The 17,438-nt window shown below is 29.2% G+C and overlaps 1 protein-coding gene across 1 annotated transcript in view; it reads right to left on the bottom strand.

The window, feature by feature from the left end:
- The window catches only part of sdt (MAGUK p55 family member stardust), a 963,188-nt gene that overhangs the window by 888,122 nt on the left and 57,628 nt on the right, over positions 1-17,438 (bottom strand). The window contains 2 exon segments of the mRNA XM_071665600.1: positions 2,000-2,369; positions 3,531-3,677. Coding sequence (XP_071521701.1) covers positions 2,000-2,092 — 93 coding nt within the window. The 5' untranslated portion in view covers positions 2,093-2,369; positions 3,531-3,677.

Genomic DNA, 17,438 nt, shown 5'->3' on the forward strand with positions numbered 1-17,438 from the left:
TTCTCACATACATTCTTCAAAGCAAACACCTGATCCACACATCCTCTACCACTTCTGAAACCACACTGCTCTTCCCCAATCTGATGCTCTGTACATGCCTTCACCCTCTCAATCAATACCCTCCCATATAATTTACCAGGAAGGAGGTAAATAAAGTGCGTAAGACAAGGGAGCAAATGGGAACTTCAGTGAAGGGCGCAAATGGGGAGGTGATAACAAGTAGTGGTGATGAGAGAAGGAGATGGAGTGAGTATTTTGAAGGTTTGTTGAATGTGTTTGATGATAGAGTGGCAGATATAGGGTGTTTTGGTCGAGGTGGTGTGCAAAGTGAGAGGTTAGGGAAAATGATTTGGTAAACAGAGAAGAGGTAGTAAAAGCTTTGCGGAAGATGAAAGCCGGCAAGGCAGCAGGTTTGGATGGTATTGCAGTGGAATTTATTAAAAAAGGGGGTGACTGTATTATTGACTGGTTGGTAAGGTTATTTAATGTATGTATGACTCATGGTGAGGTGCCTGAGGATTGGCGGAATGCGTGCATAGTGCCATTGTACAAAGGCAAAGGGGATAAGAGTGAGTGCTCAAATTTCAGAGGTATAAGTTTGTTGAGTATTCCTGGTAAATTATATATATATATATATATATATATATATATATATATATATATATATATATATATATATATATATATATATATATATGCATAAACGAGTAAATAACCCCCCTCCTCCTTCCTCTGTATATTTCATCATAGGTTAACAATATTAACCAACATTTGCATTGTAAAAGCGCAATTTCTTTTTCTAAATAAAAAATAAAACAAAAATGTATCTTATGAAGGTACTGACAGTTTCTTGATCTACCATAGCTACGTGAGCCAGAGAGTAATCATAATCATTTGTCGTAAGTGAACTCTCTATATGTCTTGGGATCAGTGTCAGTTAGCTGCTGACTCACATGGATACACAGAGTTCCCACTTCATATATGTTTGTTCTCTCCGTTTCGTTATAGAGTTTCTACCTCATATCGGTATAACCCTATGTAGATACTCTCAATATCGTCACACAGTTCCCTACGCATGTTTGCGTAACTCTATACACTCAAGTTCATCAGAAAGTTCCCATCTTAAGTCTACAGAATTGTACACACTCAAGCTCGTCATAATATTAGTTCCCGCCTCACATTCATGTAACTTTATAACACTCAAATCCATTACAATAGTTGAGTTCCCTCTTCCAATGGGTTTACCTCTGTACACTCAGGTTCATCTAACAGACACGAGTTCCCACCCAAGATTTGCATTAGTTTGTACACTCAAATTTATCATCATCCTACAGTAACCACCTCACCGAGAACCTGTCAAATGTCTCGACCGCTCACGCCACAGCACGGGGATGTGTGTAGTAAAGTAATTCACCAAACTTACCACTGTCCTGACCAACTGTGTCACTTAATATGTAAGATCGTTTTTCCAGCCATGTTCACCAGGTATTCACCAGATCATTATGTAACATTAAGGAATGTGTAGGATATGACATTACCGTGCAGGGTGAGAACATTTGCCTACCAGGAAGGTCTAGGAGGAGGGAACAGAGATTCTGGGAAATATAAGAGAAATCGGGACTCGCCTTCCTGACATTGTCTCCCATCTGTACTCATCCCTCTGAGAAACAGAGTCAGACAGCGGTACTCGCCCTTCTGGCACTCAGACAGCGGTACTCACCCCTCTGACACAGTCTGACAGCGGTACTCGCACCACTGACAGTGTCAGACGACGGGACACTCCCTTGCGAGTGTCAGTCACTGGAATTCGCCCCCACTGACGTTTCAGATAGCAGTACTCACCCCTTTAACAGTGTCAGACAGTAGTACTCACCCATTTGACACTGTCAGACAGCGGTCCTCATCACTCTGACAGTGTCAGGCAGTGGCACTCGCCCCTCTGGCAGTGTCCGTCAACAGCATCCATCCCTACAACAATGCAGAAGAGCTGTGTACTCACCCCCTTGACAGTGTCGGGTAGCGGGCTGGACCTGGTGGGCGGCTTGATGTAGATGGGGTCCTTCATGGCGACCGTCAGTTGTTTCATCACCATGGGAGTGCTGGACACCCTACGCCGCTTGCCCTGTGTGCACGCCCAGTATCCGAACCCACCACGCCACCACCACACACATACACGCCTCGATCACCAGCGCAAAACCTTTACATGGTCTCTTGTGGACAGATGTCTGATCACATTTTGTTAATGAGCTCCGTCCTCTAGTCTCCTTTCCCGTTGTACTCAAAGGAACAACACCTTGAGTGTGCCTCGTTTCTCCGTTGTCATAACTCTGTGTCGGGTTATCTGCATGAACTCGTCTTATGGCGAAAAGCTGGGGAGATAAGACCTCTGATAAATGTCTCGGCTTTCACTTAAGTCTACCAAATCTAAGTATCTATACCCAGAAATGTTGTTTTATAACACTATATATGAGGATCTGTAGATATAAGCAGTATATCTAGATATAAGCATAAGTATACATAAGCAGGTTTCTCGGATCAATAAAGCACACAATAAAAGTCTCTGATCACTAAAGTGTGGAGTCTGATGAATCCTTCGATCAGTATGCAATATAACCTATTCCACTTCGATAGTGATATTCTCAGAAGCAACAATGAAAATATCGATTTACTGTTATCTCAACTTGTTGACACTCATCAACAATGACTAATCTAATCTCCAGCCCATTCTATGTTCATGTTAGTTTTAATTTAGCTTAAATCTAAGGAGGTTTAAGTTCGGAAAAGTATACGATCCTCGAATTGGAAACATAAGTTTAATCTGAGACAAGTTGAGCTGAGTGGACTGGTTATTTCAGCCTTTGTGGCTGATGGGGAGTACTGAAGGTGAGGAGTATAATGGAAGCCGCCGTAATGATACCATCTAGTGAGAAATAAGCAGTCTAACCCACTGAGTACGATGGTACGACCCTCGAGCACGATGGTGCGACCCTCGAGCTTGATGTTATGACCCTCGAGCACGATGGTACGACCCTCGAGCACGACGGTACGACCCTCGAGCTTGATGTTATGACCCTCGAGCACGATGGTGCGACCCTCGAGCTTGATGTTATGACCCTCGAGCTTGATGTTATGACCCTCGAGCTTGATGTTATGACCCTCGAGCACGATGGTACGACCCTCGAGCACGACGGTACGACCCTCGAGCACAATGGTCCGACCCTCGAACACGACGGTGCGACCTCGCGCACGACGGTACGACTCCGTAGGTATGAGGGTGTGGCCTATGTGGTTGATCCCTCAGGTTCAGATCAAACGTCAAGTCATCTTACCCTACTAGAGCCGCGCTCAAGGGTCGAACCGTCGTATTAAAGAGGTTAGATACGGAGGCCAAGTCTCGTAATTCGAAGCCTTAGAAACCTCTGCTGCGATGCTCAGTTATTACTGTCTGTATTACGTCAGATAATACTCCATCAAGTGCGCCATCGCATGCAAGTCCTACACATCTATCATGACCCAAGAGTTATACTAACAACGATGGTCGGGCTATTAACGTCTCCTTAAGGTTGAGGTTGACTCGTAATACACAGTTCAGGTCCCCTGAACCACCGGTGACCCGTTCCCACAACCCTCTGTGACGTGTCCAGCGTCCAACACCAACACGGCCTCGCTCACACGGTCTGCAAGAGAAGACAAATAAACGTTAAGGGACCAAAAACCATGAAAATGTGTGGTCGAATAAACACAACACGAGCAACATAAACAGAAAAGTAAATCACAGAAAATCAGTCATTAATGTAGGACTTTTCATTAGCGTCTTTCAGACGGGGCAACACGACTGGTGGCTGGCCGGGAGAGTAATGTACTGCGGGCTCATCAATGTCGTTTATTTGTGTGTCGGTGTTGCTTTATGCGTCCAGGTTTCTGCTGTGATCAACATCCCGGCCGAAGTCTTTGTATAGTTATCCCAATGTACGACTGCCAAGGTGGGAGGGTGCCACTGGCTGGTGCTAGAGCCAAACCCACACAGGAATGATGCCATCGTCAACACTGGGAGGAACAGGAAGTCCACCTCACGATGATGCAAAGTGGCACCTGTTGCCAGTAGGCAGGCCTGGCTATCACGGGCCTGGATTGTGATGCTTCCAGACACAAACCTCACACACGTCGCCTTGAGCAGCATCGAGGAACCTTAGACGAAGACCTTATCTCGTATAAGAAATGCGTACAGCCATGAAGATAAAATGTAACCTGCCAGTCAAGGATTCAGCACGATACTGTCGCCATACTGTATAGCTACTGAAAAGGAGAGAAAACCGGACTTCACTATGCGTGGTGGCATGGAGCACACGAGACATGACGAAAATGTCAGCGGTACGATTCCGGGTGAGTGGCATAACAGGAGAAGCGTGACCAACACCGCCAGCCTTCACTTTTTGTTGAGGGAACCTCAGATGTTGGGGCGCTGACGGGGTGCACACAGGGCAGCGGTAAGGATGGGAGGGCTGCAGGGAGGGCAGAGGGGCCGCAGGAAGGGCTGAGGGGCCGCAGTGAGGGCAGAGGGACAGAAGGGAGGGTGGAAAGACTGTAGAGAGGATGGAAGGTTTTCAAGAAGGGCAGTAGGGCTGCAGTGAGGGCAGGGAGGATGAAAGGACTGCAGGGAAGCAGAGGTGCTGCTGGGGACAAGGAAGGGATGCAGGGAGGGCAGAAGCACTGCTGAGGAAATGTTTATAGTCTTGGAAGTATTGTAAACAAGAAGAGGTTCAGGACACACAATGATACCTGGAGCTTTATAGATGGGATAATGCTCGTGGATGCGCTGGAGGTCTGACCTCTGGTGTGAAGTGGGCTAAACGAAGGGTCAGCAGAGCAGGAAGTCAACAGGTTAAGGGATGGTCCTGGAGGAGTCCACCAGCCAGACGAGTGGTACCAGTTACGAAATTAGGTGGCGGACCAAAGGACTCTGTTGACTGTATGAGGAGAGATGTAACTACGATAACAAACGAAAAAGGGATATGGGTGGGACTTCTGTTAACGGAGGGACTCATAAGACAGTGGATGAGAGGTAAGGTGGCCACTAGCATAGGGGTGAGCAGGTGGTGACCAAGCAGGGCGCTACGAGTAGGCGGCATGAGACTAGTAGCAGAAAAGTAAGCAGGGTGTGGTGACTAGTGAGGCAGGAACTATTAGATGAGAAGCAGAGGCTGGCGAGGTCGGGGTTACTAGAAGTGGGAAGGGGTGGTGAGACAGGGGGATAGGCAGAGGAATGAGCAGAGATGGTGAGGCAGGAGGACTACAAGCAGAGAAGTAAGCAGGAGTTATTAGCATGGAAGTGGGAATCGGGGGTGAGACGAAGAGAGAAGTGAGCACGAGGTAAACATGAGAGGAGTAACAAGCTGCGTGAGTACAGTATATATGAAAGCGTGAGGAGCGGAGGCTTGGAAAACTATACGAGTTACATTGACAGAGGACAGATGGCACTGGTGAGGCATGAAGGGAGGGAACACCAGCAGACCAGCTGGTACGATGGCTATAAACCAGAGGGTGGAGGAGCAGACCCCACACCTCGGCTGCCTCCAGGTGACGACACGATTACCTATAAGGTCCTCCAGAGACTAACCCATCCCTGTTACTCTCCTGAGGGAGGACGAAGAACAGGCTGAGGAGGTACAGAGGAAAAGGGTCTGAAACGGAGGGATAACCAGGGTGAATAATTCACCTAAAACTTTCTACCTCACGAGGTCGAGCAACAAATTATTTTAAAATGTCAAAAAAAAAAAAAAAAATCAGACCGCAAGCTGCAGCTACAGTAACCAAAGGTCATACGTAATACTGGATGTGCCACAGACACGTCTGCACCAGACCAGATCTGATGTAGGACTGGCATCAACGTGGCGCGGCGGAGCAGCCCAGCACACACACCGCTGAGCAAAACTGACGATGTACTGGGTAATGACACACGATGTGTATGACGGGCGAGGACGGCTAGCTAATTGAGCCGCATAGACACGCCACACCCAACCATCCACGGAGGTGATTACTTATCCACACTCTACTCTTTCCTACTATCCCATATTCTCTCTCTCTCTCTCTCTCTCTCTCTCTCTCTCTCTCTCTCTCTCTCTCTCTCTCTCTCTCTCTCTCTCATCTATCTATCTATCTATCTTTTTACACAAACTCACGTCGACTCATACAAAACCACAATGACGATCCAGAAGTACACATCAAGTCACTTGCCTCTCCACCACTTCCACAATCACTCGCATCCAACCCATTCTAACGTCAACCCTGACATTTCATGCCTTGCGTCTCTCTCTCTCTCTCTCTCTCTCTCTCTCTCTCTCTCTCTCTCTCTCTCTCTCTCTCTCTCTCTCTCTCTCTCTCTACTGATGTCGGCGAGTCACCAGACTAAGGTACAGACCATTCCTATTGGCTATGGAGCCAGCAGCCACAGCTTTTCCTTTACCCAGGTAAAGATAGCGGAAAGACACTTTGCAAGACTACAGGAATGATTATCTATTTCATACCTATACAACTACATGGTGTTGCACCCACAAGGACTAACGCAATTTCACAATCTGTACCATGCGTGTACACACGGTAAAAAATAAAAAAGAAAAGGATCTAACTACTTTTGTGTGAAATATGAAACAATATGACACCACGGACGAAGGATTTTGAAAAATGCCTATTGGTCTGGCCTCACAGTGGTAGCCCTGCTTTCATGATAATATAAGATATCGACTGGCAGCGACACTTCCTGTCATTTGCCATAATGAATGTCAGAGAGTGGAAATAGTTTTAAAGTTGGGACTGTAATAATGATTAGGAAACATGTCTCGCATTCACTCTGACCAACCCTACCCTAAATTCATCGTACCCATCCGTGAAGATCATTTTTTTACCGTGTGTACCTACGTGTATGATATGTAAGACGAGATCGAGCTAAAGGGTACACTTGGCTTGGCTTGGCTTCCTGTTGCCTGCAGGAAGACCTCGGAAAGCAGACACCACCCTCGACGTCTGCAGGAAGACCCCCCAACAAGCAGACAGTGTATCTCCTGCCTCCAAGAACACCAGAGACTGATGGCAAAGAAGATGGAGGGAAGCAGACCGACCTGGCCCCTACACGGGGGAGAGAATGGCGATATGCGGTCCAGGGTTTGTGTAACGTGAGTGCCAGGTGAGTGCCGAGGAGCCCTGATAACTGACCAAGGAAACATGACGCAGGGAGAACCACATCACTTCGCTACTGCAGAAGGTGCAGAAGGCAAGATGAACGAACGAGAGTCAAAAGGTAAGGGTGATGAGCAGTAGTAACCGGCGTGTGAATCTGGCAGGTCTGTCTACCTAGGGAATCATACTAAAATTATCACAGCACAGAGGTGACAATGACCCGCTGTATAACACTATCATCATCCACACTGGGTAACATGTGACTAAGAAACAAGTACAAGGATGTGAACCATTTCAGATAATAATAATAATAATAATAATAATAATAATAATAAAATAATAATAATAATAATAACTATAATAATAATAATAATAATAATAATAATAATAATATAATAATAATAATAATAATAATAATAATAATAATAATAATAATAATAATAATAATAATAATAATAATAATAATAATAATAATAATAATAATAATAATAATAATAATAATGACTAATAATAATAATAATAATAATAATGATAATAATGATAATAATGATAATAATGATAATAATGATAATAATGATAATAATGATAATAATGATAATAATGATAATAATGATAATAATGATAATAATGATAATAATGATAATAATGATAATAATGATAATAATGATAATAATGATAATAATGATAATAATGATAATAATGATAATAATGATAATAATGATAATAATGATAATAATGATAATAATGATAATAATGATAATAATGATAATAATGATAATAATGATAATAATGATAATAATGATAATAATGATAATAATGATAATAATGATAATAATGATAATAATGATAATAATGATAATAATGATAATAATGATAATAATGATAATAATGATAATAATGATAATAATGATAATAATGATAATAATGATAATAATGATAATAATGATAATAATGATAATAATGATAATAATGATAATAATGATAATAATGATAATAATGATAATAATGATAATAATGATAATAATGATAATAATGATAATAATGATAATAATGATAATAATGATAATAATGATAATAATGATAATAATGATAATAATGATAATAATGATAATAATGATAATAATGATAATAATGATAATAATGATAATAATGATAATAATGATAATAATGATAATAATGATAATAATGATAATAATGATAATAATGATAATAATGATAATAATGATAATAATGATAATAATGATAATAATGATAATAATGATAATAATGATAATAATGATAATAATGATAATAATGATAATAATGATAATAATGATAATAATGATAATAATGATAATAATGATAATAATGATAATAATGATAATAATGATAATAATGATAATAATGATAATAATGATAATAATGATAATAATGATAATAATGATAATAATGATAATAATGATAATAATGATAATAATGATAATAATGATAATAATGATAATAATGATAATAATGATAATAATGATAATAATGATAATAATGATAATAATGATAATAATGATAATAATGATAATAATGATAATAATGATAATAATGATAATAATGATAATAATGATAATAATGATAATAATGATAATAATGATAATAATGATAATAATGATAATAATGATAATAATGATAATAATGATAATAATGATAATAATGATAATAATGATAATAATGATAATAATGATAATAATGATAATAATGATAATAATGATAATAATGATAATAATGATAATAATGATAATAATGATAATAATGATAATAATGATAATAATGATAATAATGATAATAATGATAATAATGATAATAATGATAATAATGATAATAATGATAATAATGATAATAATGATAATAATGATAATAATGATAATAATGATAATAATGATAATAATGATAATAATGATAATAATGATAATAATGATAATAATGATAATAATGATAATAATGATAATAATGATAATAATGATAATAATGATAATAATGATAATAATGATAATAATGATAATAATGATAATAATGATAATAATGATAATAATGATAATAATGATAATAATGATAATAATGATAATAATGATAATAATGATAATAATGATAATAATGATAATAATGATAATAATGATAATAATGATAATAATGATAATAATGATAATAATGATAATAATGATAATAATGATAATAATGATAATAATGATAATAATGATAATAATGATAATAATGATAATAATGATAATAATGATAATAATGATAATAATGATAATAATGATAATAATGATAATAATGATAATAATGATAATAATGATAATAATGATAATAATGATAATAATGATAATAATGATAATAATGATAATAATGATAATAATGATAATAATGATAATAATGATAATAATGATAATAATGATAATAATGATAATAATGATAATAATGATAATAATGATAATAATGATAATAATGATAATAATGATAATAATGATAATAATGATAATAATGATAATAATGATAATAATGATAATAATGATAATAATGATAATAATGATAATAATGATAATAATGATAATAATGATAATAATGATAATAATGATAATAATGATAATAATGATAATAATGATAATAATGATAATAATGATAATAATGATAATAATGATAATAATGATAATAATGATAATAATGATAATAATGATAATAATGATAATAATGATAATAATGATAATAATGATAATAATGATAATAATGATAATAATGATAATAATGATAATAATGATAATAATGATAATAATGATAATAATGATAATAATGATAATAATGATAATAATGATAATAATGATAATAATGATAATAATGATAATAATGATAATAATGATAATAATGATAATAATGATAATAATGATAATAATGATAATAATGATAATAATGATAATAATGATAATAATGATAATAATGATAATAATGATAATAATGATAATAATGATAATAATGATAATAATGATAATAATGATAATAATGATAATAATGATAATAATGATAATAATGATAATAATGATAATAATGATAATAATGATAATAATGATAATAATGATAATAATGATAATAATGATAATAATGATAATAATGATAATAATGATAATAATGATAATAATGATAATAATGATAATAATGATAATAATGATAATAATGATAATAATGATAATAATGATAATAATGATAATAATGATAATAATGATAATAATGATAATAATGATAATAATGATAATAATGATAATAATGATAATAATGATAATAATGATAATAATGATAATAATGATAATAATGATAATAATGATAATAATGATAATAATGATAATAATGATAATAATGATAATAATGATAATAATGATAATAATGATAATAATGATAATAATGATAATAATGATAATAATGATAATAATGATAATAATGATAATAATGATAATAATGATAATAATGATAATAATGATAATAATGATAATAATGATAATAATGATAATAATGATAATAATGATAATAATGATAATAATGATAATAATGATAATAATGATAATAATGATAATAATGATAATAATGATAATAATGATAATAATGATAATAATGATAATAATGATAATAATGATAATAATGATAATAATGATAATAATGATAATAATGATAATAATGATAATAATGATAATAATGATAATAATGATAATAATGATAATAATGATAATAATGATAATAATGATAATAATGATAATAATGATAATAATGATAATAATGATAATAATGATAATAATGATAATAATGATAATAATGATAATAATGATAATAATGATAATAATGATAATAATGATAATAATGATAATAATGATAATAATGATAATAATGATAATAATGATAATAATGATAATAATGATAATAATGATAATAATGATAATAATGATAATAATGATAATAATGATAATAATGATAATAATGATAATAATGATAATAATGATAATAATGATAATAATGATAATAATGATAATAATGATAATAATGATAATAATGATAATAATGATAATAATGATAATAATGATAATAATGATAATAATGATAATAATGATAATAATGATAATAATGATAATAATGATAATAATGATAATAATGATAATAATGATAATAATGATAATAATGATAATAATGATAATAATGATAATAATGATAATAATGATAATAATGATAATAATGATAATAATGATAATAATGATAATAATGATAATAATGATAATAATGATAATAATGATAATAATGATAATAATGATAATAATGATAATAATGATAATAATGATAATAATGATAATAATGATAATAATGATAATAATGATAATAATGATAATAATGATAATAATGATAATAATGATAATAATGATAATAATGATAATAATGATAATAATGATAATAATGATAATAATGATAATAATGATAATAATGATAATAATGATAATAATGATAATAATGATAATAATGATAATAATGATAATAATGATAATAATGATAATAATGATAATAATGATAATAATGATAATAATGATAATAATGATAATAATGATAATAATGATAATAATGATAATAATGATAATAATGATAATAATGATAATAATGATAATAATGATAATAATGATAATAATGATAATAATGATAATAATGATAATAATGATAATAATGATAATAATGATAATAATGATAATAATGATAATAATGATAATAATGATAATAATGATAATAATGATAATAATGATAATAATGATAATAATGATAATAATGATAATAATGATAATAATGATAATAATGATAATAATGATAATAATGATAATAATGATAATAATGATAATAATGATAATAATGATAATAATGATAATAATGATAATAATGATAATAATGATAATAATGATAATAATGATAATAATGATAATAATGATAATAATGATAATAATGATAATAATGATAATAATGATAATAATGATAATAATGATAATAATGATAATAATGATAATAATGATAATAATGATAATAATGATAATAATGATAATAATGATAATAATGATAATAATGATAATAATGATAATAATGATAATAATGATAATAATGATAATAATGATAATAATGATAATAATGATAATAATGATAATAATGATAATAATGATAATAATGATAATAATGATAATAATGATAATAATGATAATAATGATAATAATGATAATAATGATAATAATGATAATAATGATAATAATGATAATAATGATAATAATGATAATAATGATAATAATGATAATAATGATAATAATGATAATAATGATAATAATGATAATAATGATAATAATGATAATAATGATAATAATGATAATAATGATAATAATGATAATAATGATAATAATGATAATAATGATAATAATGATAATAATGATAATAATGATAATAATGATAATAATGATAATAATGATAATAATGATAATAATGATAATAATGATAATAATGATAATAATGATAATAATGATAATAATGATAATAATGATAATAATGATAATAATGATAATAATGATAATAATGATAATAATGATAATAATGATAATAATGATAATAATGATAATAATGATAATAATGATAATAATGATAATAATGATAATAATGATAATAATGATAATAATGATAATAATGATAATAATGATAATAATGATAATAATGATAATAATGATAATAATGATAATAATGATAATAATGATAATAATGATAATAATGATAATAATGATAATAATGATAATAATGATAATAATGATAATAATGATAATAATGATAATAATGATAATAATGATAATAATGATAATAATGATAATAATGATAATAATGATAATAATGATAATAATGATAATAATGATAATAATGATAATAATGATAATAATGATAATAATGATAATAATGATAATAATGATAATAATGATAATAATGATAATAATGATAATAATGATAATAATGATAATAATGATAATAATGATAATAATGATAATAATGATAATAATGATAATAATGATAATAATGATAATAATGATAATAATGATAATAATGATAATAATGATAATAATGATAATAATGATAATAATGATAATAATGATAATAATGATAATAATGATAATAATGATAATAATGATAATAATGATAATAATGATAATAATGATAATAATGATAATAATGATAATAATGATAATAATGATAATAATGATAATAATGATAATAATGATAATAATGATAATAATGATAATAATGATAATAATGATAATAATGATAATAATGATAATAATGATAATAATGATAATAATGATAATAATGATAATAATGATAATAATGATAATAATGATAATAATGATAATAATGATAATAATGATAATAATGATAATAATGATAATAATGATAATAATGATAATAATGATAATAATGATAATAATGATAATAATGATAATAATGATAATAATGATAATAATGATAATAATGATAATAATGATAATAATGATAATAATGATAATAATGATAATAATGATAATAATGATAATAATGATAATAATGATAATAATGATAATAATGATAATAATGATAATAATGATAATAATGATAATAATGATAATAATGATAATAATGATAATAATGATAATAATGATAATAATGATAATAATGATAATAATGATAATAATGATAATAATGATAATAATGATAATAATGATAATAATGATAATAATGATAATAATGATAATAATGATAATAATGATAATAATGATAATAATGATAATAATGATAATAATGATAATAATGATAATAATGATAATAATGATAATAATGATAATAATGATAATAATGATAATAATGATAATAATGATAATAATGATAATAATGATAATAATGATAATAATGATAATAATGATAATAATGATAATAATGATAATAATGATAATAATGATAATAATGATAATAATGATAATAATGATAATAATGATAATAATGATAATAATGATAATAATGATAATAATGATAATAATGATAATAATGATAATAATGATAATAATGATAATAATGATAATAATGATAATAATGATAATAATGATAATAATGATAATAATGATAATAATGATAATAATGATAATAATGATAATAATGATAATAATGATAATAATGATAATAATGATAATAATGATAATAATGATAATAATGATAATAATGATAATAATGATAATAATGATAATAATGATAATAATGATAATAATGATAATAATGATAATAATGATAATAATGATAATAATGATAATAATGATAATAATGATAATAATGATAATAATGATAATAATGATAATAATGATAATAATGATAATAATGATAATAATGATAATAATGATAATAATGATAATAATGATAATAATGATAATAATGATAATAATGATAATAATGATAATAATGATAATAATGATAATAATGATAATAATGATAATAATGATAATAATGATAATAATGATAATAATGATAATAATGATAATAATGATAATAATGATAATAATGATAATAATGATAATAATGATAATAATGATAATAATGATAATAATGATAATAATGATAATAATGATAATAATGATAATAATGATAATAATGATAATAATGATAATAATGATAATAATGATAATAATGATAATAATGATAATAATGATAATAATGATAATAATGATAATAATGATAATAATGATAATAATGATAATAATGATAATAATGATAATAATGATAATAATGATAATAATGATAATAATGATAATAATGATAATAATGATAATAATGATAATAATGATAATAATGATAATAATGATAATAATGATAATAATGATAATAATGATAATAATGATAATAATGATAATAATGATAATAATGATAATAATGATAATAATGATAATAATGATAATAATGATAATAATGATAATAATGATAATAATGATAATAATGATAATAATGATAATAATGATAATAATGATAATAATGATAATAATGATAATAATGATAATAATGATAATAATGATAATAATGATAATAATGATAATAATGATAATAATGATAATAATGATAATAATGATAATAATGATAATAATGATAATAATGATAATAATGATAATAATGATAATAATGATAATAATGATAATAATGATAATAATGATAATAATGATAATAATGATAATAATGATAATAATGATAATAATGATAATAATGATAATAATGATAATAATGATAATAATGATAATAATGATAATAATGATAATAATGATAATAATGATAATAATGATAATAATGATAATAATGATAATAATGATAATAATGATAATAATGATAATAATGATAATAATGATAATAATGATAATAATGATAATAATGATAATAATGATAATAATGATAATAATGATAATAATGATAATAATGATAATAATGATAATAATGATAATAATGATAATAATGATAATAATGATAATAATGATAATAATGATAATAATGATAATAATGATAATAATGATAATAATGATAATAATGATAATAATGATAATAATGATAATAATGATAATAATGATAATAATGATAATAATGATAATAATGATAATAATGATAATAATGATAATAATGATAATAATGATAATAATGATAATAATGATAATAATGATAATAATGATAATAATGATAATAATGATAATAATGATAATAATGATAATAATGATAATAATGATAATAATGATAATAAATGCCAGGCCCACCAGCCTACCGTACTCCCTCAACAACCGGCTGCCACCCTAATTACCTTACCTTACGCTAGTTTCGGGAGGTCATCCACCCTCACTGATCGGCCTGAGGCCAAGTTGCTGCGTTGCTCCTCTGCTCAGACTGGCTGTTGCAGTCTGCGGACTGTAGTTCAACGTACATCTATATCCTGGCTGGTATAGTGCAATCATTCGATACTTATCCAGGCAATTTCTATATTTCCTCTGTACATTCCATTGCGCTTCTAAAAGCTGCAAGGAATGCATCGTACAATCTTGGGCCCTTGAATGTTGAGAGTTATCTCTTACTGATCTTAATACATTTCTCGACTGTGGTTGTATTATTTCACGGTCTTCCATCCCTGTCGTATCAGATGGAAACCACTTTCATGTTGGAACCGGTGTATTCCAGGATTATCGAAAGAGGAAATAGATATGGCTCTCCCATCTGCGCACCATACAGTACAGCGTGTGTTTACAGTCGTTCTCAGAGGCAAGATCCTTAGCTGTGTCAATGCGAGGCTGTGGAAAACATGTGCATCATTTTCACCTCTACAGTTTCGTCTACCCTGAAGGGTGATGATGTTAGCACACAGTCGTGATCAATCCTGGTGAGTATTAATGCCTTGAAGTGCGTTCGTCATTGGCTTTCCCTCACTCGTCTTGAAGGTGTGTAAGATCCAGCCTGCCATCTTTTTGGAAGAGGCGACTGTTGCTCCGTTGTGTTCGCTGAAGGTAAGGTCATCAGACGTTATTACTCAGTGGTCTTTTACATTTATTTGTCTAATCTACTCTACTGAAATATGAAGATGCTAGCGCCCGTCCGCTGTTCTGCACCACTTTCCATTTCTTTCCGTCCCCCATATTACCGGAGTAGTTGAAGTTTTTCATCAAGATTTAAAAATCAAGTTGTACCCTAAAGTCCCGGATTAAAGTCCTTATTCGACCCACAGTACCGGTGACCACATTCAAAAACCACCCAGTAACAGTAATCGCTCAGTCGACTGACAATAATCAAAGCTCTTTATCGGTGTATTCATATCAGAAATCGACTTCCTGTCGCCAATGTTAATCTAACAGTCCAATAATTCATCAGTCAGTGCCTTCGTCTGTAGCTCTCGCTAACCAGCTCTAGCATCATCAACGTGAGTATCAACGGCCATTGAGGTAAGTGCAAATATGTTAAGCACTTTTAACCATTAATCAAGTGACCGCCTCAACTCCCATCTCTCACCAAGTGCCATAATTCATCCCATTAAGTAGTGATCACCACCATCTCAACCTACATGTCGGTACCATTATCTACTCCCTGTCACTTATACTATCATCCACCAACAATCACATCTCTCATTACGAGTCACACAAACCAATTAATCACACCTGCTCCCGTTACCTGGAGAAGAAAAAAGAATTAATCACCGATAATCATCCTTAATCATACCCACTCCA

Source organism: Panulirus ornatus, chromosome 10 (assembly GCF_036320965.1).
Source record: "Panulirus ornatus isolate Po-2019 chromosome 10, ASM3632096v1, whole genome shotgun sequence".
Lineage (NCBI taxonomy): Eukaryota > Metazoa > Arthropoda > Malacostraca > Decapoda > Palinuridae > Panulirus > Panulirus ornatus.